The sequence below is a fragment of the Entelurus aequoreus genome, linkage group LG08 (assembly GCF_033978785.1).
Source record: "Entelurus aequoreus isolate RoL-2023_Sb linkage group LG08, RoL_Eaeq_v1.1, whole genome shotgun sequence".
In the NCBI taxonomy this organism is placed as follows: domain Eukaryota; kingdom Metazoa; phylum Chordata; class Actinopteri; order Syngnathiformes; family Syngnathidae; genus Entelurus; species Entelurus aequoreus.
Window position 1 is genome coordinate 60482980 of NC_084738.1, and position 7500 is coordinate 60490479.

Here is a 7500-nt window from a genome sequence, read left to right on the forward strand (position 1 = left end):
TTAGCATTAGCGATTTTAACTTTTGAATTTTCACACTTTCAAATTTGTTAATGAAAAACTAATGAAGACGAACGTGGTGTAATAAGTACAGTACTTACAGTATTAACACTTTTTAGGGTGCAAGGACTGAAATAACCCGCACGCCATGAAGAAACGATGCACTACTGCCCTCTAACGTCTTGGACTTGCAACCTACTGTTAAAGTTAAAAAGTTAAAGTACCAATGATTGTCACACACACACTAGGTGTGGTGAAATTTGTCCTCTGCATTTGACCCATCCCCTTGATCACCCCCTGGGAGGTGAGGGGAGCAGTGGGCAGCAGCGGTGCCGCGCCCGGGAATCATTTTTGGTGATTTAACCCCCAATTCCAACCCTTGATGCTGAGTGCCAAGCAGGGAGGTAATGGGTCCCATTTTTTATAGTCTTTGGTATGACTCGGCCGGGGTTTGAACTCACAACCTACCGATCTCAGGGCGGACACTCTAACCACTAGGCCACTGAGTAGGCCATATACTGTGTCATATTTGCTAATAAAAGAAAATAAATATAATAATACAATTATAATATAATAAAAAAACTGGACAGCAGTTATCATACGCAACGCATTTTTAAATGTAATAAAAAATATGTTTTATTATTAACAATTAATATTTAAATACAGCGATGAGGTGGCGACTTGTCCAGGGTGTACCCCGCTCCAGCGACCCCCCGCCACCCCAATAGGGACAAGCGGTAGAAAATGGATGGATGGGATATGTCAATAACACAAACAAATGTTGCGAAAATTGCTACTGTTTAGTACCCTTTTTGATTCCCAGGTAGCAGGAATCGGTATCATATCGGTTCAAATGTGAACGGTACCCATCCCCACTCTCCCACTATTTGAGAAGCACTGCTTTGAAGTGAAATCCACCTCGACGTCTGCCGTCGGAGCGTTATAGCGGTCCAGTCCACCATCAAGTTTGTCCGTGCGTACATGGAATGTGTCTTAGAGTGTTAAGATGCCCCGCACTGACTCCAGCTGTGTTCTCTCCGACGACCGCCCAGCAGCAGCAGCAGCAGCAGCAGCAATCGCCGCGCTCGCTCGCTTGTCACAAAGAACTCATGAAGAGGACCCTGGGCCGGCCCACGTACGCGTTCGAAGCCAGGCAATATGTCGTAAGTGAGCGAGGACGGCGAGGGGCACGCCGCATCAAAGAGGCTACTGTCTGTGGCGTTGGCCCGGATCGCCGCATGTGATCGCAGAGGCCATGACTTCATCTTCATCACATGTACCGGCTTGACGTCCCGTGTTGTTTGCCATGTTGTCCCGCGGCTGCTTTTGTTCCGGGCTTCCGCCGCTGAATTCCTCCCGAGGTCAATTCCCATTATTTTTGTTTGATGCGTGCCTGGGTCTGGGTGCTCAGAAGTCACCCTTCCAGCGCTTCATGTGTGTTTCGCAAGACACCCCATAATATACATGTCTATCTATGTCTGTCTTTAGGACTCCTTATGGTCCATTGCTTTTAGTTCCAAGTTAAAGTACCAATGATAGTCACACACACACTAGGTGTGGTGACATTTGTCCTTTGCATTTGACCCATCCCCTTGTTCACCCCCTGGGAGGTGAGGGGAGCAGTGAGCAGCAGTGGAATCATTTTTGGTGATTTAACCCCCAATTCCAACCCTTGATGCTGAGTGACAAGCAGGGAGGTAATGGGTCCCATTTTTATAGTCTTTGGTATGACTTGGCTGGGGTTTGAACTCACGACCTACCGATCTCAGGGCGGACACTCTAACCACGAGGCCACTGAGTAGGTGTGTCAGTGCTTTACATACATTTGGACGATACTACAAAGTTGGGTATTTATCCAATACCAAGTAGTTACAGGGGCAGTATTGGTAATACCAATGCTGATACTTAGACTTTCTTCAATTTTTTATCATTGAATGATTCAATATTTGATCACAATTATCATCTCACAAAAACTTAGGATGGCAACGTAACAATATCAATTAAATATTTTAATTGTTTTCATATTTGTTTTTATTATATACAAAATGTGCAAAATAACTGAACAAAAGCAAAAAGTACTATTGGCTCTTATTTTCGGAGTTTCTGAGGTGAGGGGAGCAGTGAGCAGCAGCTGTGGCCGCGCTCAGGAATCATTTTTGGTGATTTAACCCCCAATTCCAACCCTTGATGCTGAGTGCCAAGCAGGGAAGTAATGGGGCCCATTTTTATAGTCTTTGGTATGACTCGGCCGGGGTTTGAACTCACAACCTACCGATCTGAGGGCGGACACTCTAACCACTAGGCCACTGAGTAGGTCATTTTAATAAGACTTAGGAGCAACTAAGCCTGCTAACTTTTATTTAGCTAATTTTGCAGCCTGATTGTGGCGGTCCGCTCCCTGTACGATCAGTGTCAGAGGTTAGTCCGCATTGCCGGCAGTAAGTCGGACACGTTTCCAGTGAGGGTTGGACTCCGCCAGGGCTGCCCTTTGTCACCCATTCTGTTCATAACTTTTATGGACAGAATTTCTAGGCGCAGTCAAGGCGTTGAGGGGATCCGGTTTGGTGGCTGCAGGATTAGGTCTCTGCTTTTTGCAGATGATGTGGTCCTGATGGCTTCATCTGGCCAGGATCTTCAGCTCTCACTGGAGCGGTTCGCAGCCGAGTGTGAAGCGACTGGGATGAGAATCAGCACCTCCAAGTCCGAGTCCATGGTTCTCGCCCGGAAAAGGGTGGAGTGCCATCTCCGGGTTGGGGAGGAGATCCTGCCCCAAGTGGAGGAGTTCAAGTACCTCTGAGTCTTGTTCACGAGTGAGGGAAGAGTGGATCGTGAGATCGACAGATGGATCGGTGCGGCGTCTTCAGTAATGCGGACGCTGTATCGATCCGTTGTGGTGAAGAAGGAGCTTAGCCGGAAGGCAAAGTTCTCAATTTACTGGTCGATCTACGTTCCCATCCTCACCTATGGTCATGAGCTTTGGGTTATGACCGAAAAGACAAGATCACGGGTACAAGCGGCCGAAATGAGTTTCCTCCGCCGGGTGGCGGGGCTCTCCCTTAGAGATAGGGTGAGAAGCTCTGTCATCCAAAGTAAAGCCGCTGCTCCTCCATATTGAGAGGAGCCAGATGAGGTGGTTCGGGCATCTGGTCAGGATGCCACCCGAACGCCTCCCTAGGGAGGTGTTTAGGGCACGTCCGACCGGTAGGAGGCCACGGGGAAGACCCAGGACACGTTGGGAAGACTATGTCTCCCGGCTGGCCTGGGAACACCTCGGGATCCCCCGGGAAGAGCTGGACTAAGTGGCTGGGGAGAGGGAAGTCTGGGCTTCTCTGCTTAGGCGGCTGCCCCCGCGACCCGACCTCGGATAAGCGGAAGAAAATGGATGTATGGATGGATGGATATTGCACGCTACCACGGTCATTTTGCCTCAGTCCTGTGAGACTCAAGCATTAGGAAGTGGGACTATCGAGGACTAGCTGCAATGCGCTCAAACAACCACCAGGTACCATCCGTACCAACAGATAATACTGTATCATCTCTTTTTCTTCTGGACTTATCAGGTTTTATCAGGTCGGTAGTGCGTTCTTCACACGAGGCAACATTATACTGGTAACATCTATGGTTCTTAGGGCTGTGTTGACACCACATGATTTCATTCAATTCATGGGGCTAGCAATTCAATTTAGAATTGATTGTCTATTCAAAAGGATTCTCAATTCAAAATCAATACTTTTTTCTTTTTTTATAACTTTGGGTGCAAGTTCTATAATAACTACATTCCTCCAGAAAAAATTGACAAACAGTTTTGATAAATTTACAAAACCCAAAACCAGTGAAGTTGTAAATGGTAAATAAAAACAGAATACAATGATTTGCAAATCCTTGCCATCTTATATTCAATTGAATAGACTGCAAAGACAAGATATTTAATGTTCAAACTGAGAAACTTTTTTTTTTTTTTGAAAATAATCATTAACTTACAATTTAATGGCAGCAACACATTGCAAAACAGTTGTCACAGGGGCATTTTTACCACTGTGTTACATGGCCTTTCCTTTTAACAACACTCAGTAAACGTTTGGGAACTGAGGAGACACATTTTTGAAGCTTCTCAGGTGGAATTCTTTCCCATTCTTGCTTGATGTACAGCTTAAGTTGTTCAACAGTCCGGTGTCTCCGTTGTGGTATTTTAGGCTTCATAATGCGCCACACATTTTTAATGGGAGACAGGTCTGGACTACAGGCAGGCCAGTCTAGTACCCACACTCTTTTACTATGAAGCCACGATGTTGTAACACGTGGCTTGGCATTGTCTTGCTGAAATAAGCAGGGGCGTCCATGACAACGTTGATCCAAAACCTGTATGTACCTTTCAGCATTAATGGCGCCTTCACAGATGTGTAAGTTACCCATGCCTTGGGCACTAATACACCCCCATACCATCACACCTGCTGGCTTTTCCACTTCGCGCCTATTTATACCCAATCATGCCACCCACCTGTTCCCAATTAGACTGTTCACCTGTGGGATGTTCCAAATAAGTGTTCGATGAGTATTCCTCAACTTTCTCAGTCTATTTTGCCACTTGTGCCAGCTTTTTTGAAACATATTGCAGGCATCAAATTCGAAATTAGTAAATATTCGCAAAAAATAGCAACGTTTTCCAGTTCGACCGTTAAATATCTTGTCTTTGCAGTCTATTCAATTGAATATAAGTTGGAAAAGATTTGCAAATCATTGTATTCTGTTTTTATTTACCATTTACACAACGCGCCAACTTCACTGGTTTTGGGGTTTATACTTAAAAGAAAACTAGTTTTGTTTATGAAAATTGTACCCAAACATTTAATAAAGTCAAATACAAGGTGGGAGGAAGTCTGAGTACCCGGAGGGAACATGCAAACTCCACACAGAAAGATCCCGAGCGCAGGATCGGCAACTTGTCCAGGGTGTACCCCGCCTTCTGCCCAAATGCAGCTGAGATAGGCTCAAGCGACCCCCCGCGACCCCGAAAGGGATAAGCGGTAGAAAATGGATGTATGGATGGAAATACAAATAAGGCAACAAGAGAAATATCCAACAATTCTCTTTTCTAAAGTAAATGTGTACCTCAGACATGATCATCTACATCAGTGGTGTCCAAAGTGTGGCAGCTAATGTTTTACCGGCCCGCGGCACATCATTCTAAAAATACTAAAAAAAAAATTAAAAAAACATTAAAAAGTAGTATTAAAGAGCAAATAGGCGAAATGCAACGAGAAAAAGTTGCATTGTTGACTCTGATAACACAATTTTTTAAAATAATTTCGCAAAAAATAATGAATCAAAATTAATGTTGCTATGAATTATTGACTGATTCAAGAACAAAAATGACATAAATACAACAAACAAAAAAACATGAAAAATATGAAAATTATTTTAAAAAATACATACTAATTATATACTAATGCTAATTATACTAATTATTATATCGATTGTTATTATAAATATACTAAACTAATTACACTATAGAATATCTGAAGCTGATATAGAGATTTAAAGTGTTGAATGTAAAAAAATTAAAAGCATGACCTTTTTATGAGTGGAGCACTTTTAGATCCCCAAGAATTTTAGTGGAATTAAAAACACCTGTCTTTGCTAAAAAAAATTTTAAATAATAATAAATTCAAATCAATTTTGCTATGGATTATTGACCTATTTAGGGATCCAATTACTTCACATCAAGTATTCCATTTTGAAAATCTTTTTGGGAAAAATATTGTATATTTTGTATTTTTACCCCCAAAAATAGGGTTTTTACAAAAAACTCATGAAATGTAAAAAAAAAATAATTATAAAATAAATACATAAATAAAATTTAGGAAAAAAATAAAAATAAATAAATAAATAAAAAATCTAATATATATATATATATATATATATATATATATATATATATATATATATATATATATATATATATATATATATATATATATATATATATATATATATATATATATATATATATATATATATATATATATATATAACCTGAAGTTGAATTAGAGATTCAAGCATTTAATAAAAAAAATAATATATGACTTATTTTTAACCTTTTAAGACTGAAACCCTTCTGGGTCCCTCGGACCTAATTTGAGGGAGCCCCAAAGGTTAAAAAAAAAAAAAAAGAAGTGTGTATGTTGGTTTTGAAAATGAAAAAATATCAAAATGGCCCCCGCGTGCTTTGATTTTTCAGTGTGCGGCCCTCAGTGGAAAAAGTTTGGGCACCCCTGATCTACATCAACTATATGATTAGCCTGAGTGGCTAGACAGGACAAATATTTTTTTCCTTTTAAAAAAAAAATCGAATTCTGATTTTTTTCTCACATTGATTAATAGACGTTACAAAAAAGAATTGCGATTCATTCGATAATTGATTTTTTTTTTTTTAAACACCCATCTTGTCACAAGAGTTGCTGAAATCTTGCAACATTTATTTCCTGAGGGGTTCAAACTCATAATTGCTGCAATTGAGTTTCTACCATGTATTGGTTGTCAGTGTTGCATCTTCTCCACACGGTGGTAGTAGAATGAAAGTGTGTAAGTGGTGGTTAAAGTTTATGGTTGTCGGCTCCTTTTAGTGGACTTGGATGCCAAAGTTGATCTGCTGCAGCTCATCACAACCTGCTCTCTTCTTTGTATCCACAACACCTCCTCTCCTCTCAGGACCACGTCACAAATGACCTCCAAACTATTTCCTCCACTAATGATTCTCCTTAGGCGAGTAGAGAAGCTAATTAGGCGTCTCTTCCATCATCTGCCTAGCGTGCTCGTAGCGCCCTCTGCTGTCCAGTCTGTGTCACAGCGTCGGCGACACAGGAAGTGTTGTCCCTATCTTCTTCTGTGTGCTCCTCACCTGCCTCCATTGCCCTCCTCCTCATCCTCCTACCTAGTCATCTTCAAGTAGCAGACAAGAGCAAGCGCACCGGAGACGTGTTAATAGTGTTTTTGAAGGGAACATGTCCCCGGTAAATCCCTGGATGTTGACATTGTTTGTGTTTCTCTCTCTCTCTCCTGCTCCTTCCCTCGCCATCCCCCCCCCTACCCTCCCCCCCCCCCCCCCCCCCCCCACCATGAAGCTTTCTCTCAAGCTGGTAAGCATGACCGTATGATAACCACACCGCCGTAGCGGCATGACCACTGCACGCATGCCCCGCCCTCCCAGTAACACAATGTGTCTGTAACCTTATCTCAAGTCTTCCTGTTGCTTCAGTTTGGAACTCATTCTGCTGTGACATAACAACATTTGTTATTTTTCATGTGTTTTTTATGTTATGGCTGTGTTCTCCCCTCCCCAACTCTGTGTGTGGTCTCTGTGGTGCAGATCACACTCAATTCCCACGTCCGGAATCTCATTGAGGTGATCACATTTATTGTGTTTTAGCTGCTAGTCTGTCTGTTAGCGCGCCTGCTAGTCCGCCATCTTCAAGGACATGGCGGCGTGTCCTCACAACTAATCGG

General features: G+C 42.3%; 1 protein-coding gene across 26 annotated transcripts in view; it reads left to right on the forward strand.

The window, feature by feature from the left end:
* LOC133656125 (formin-binding protein 1) overlaps positions 1-7500 on the forward strand; it is a 151914-nt gene that overhangs the window by 116434 nt on the left and 27980 nt on the right. For 8 of the 26 annotated variants that reach the window (XM_062056986.1, XM_062056982.1, XM_062056991.1 and 5 more), the window contains 2 exons: positions 7119-7133; positions 7364-7399. The exons of 8 other annotated variants lie outside the window; for them this stretch is intronic. In XM_062056986.1, the coding sequence (XP_061912970.1) occupies positions 7119-7133; positions 7364-7399 (51 nt within the window). The remainder of the gene's footprint in view (positions 1-7118; positions 7134-7363; positions 7400-7500) is intronic. 10 more of the 26 variants (XM_062056993.1, XM_062056983.1, XM_062056999.1 and 7 more) reach the window with 2 other exon arrangements.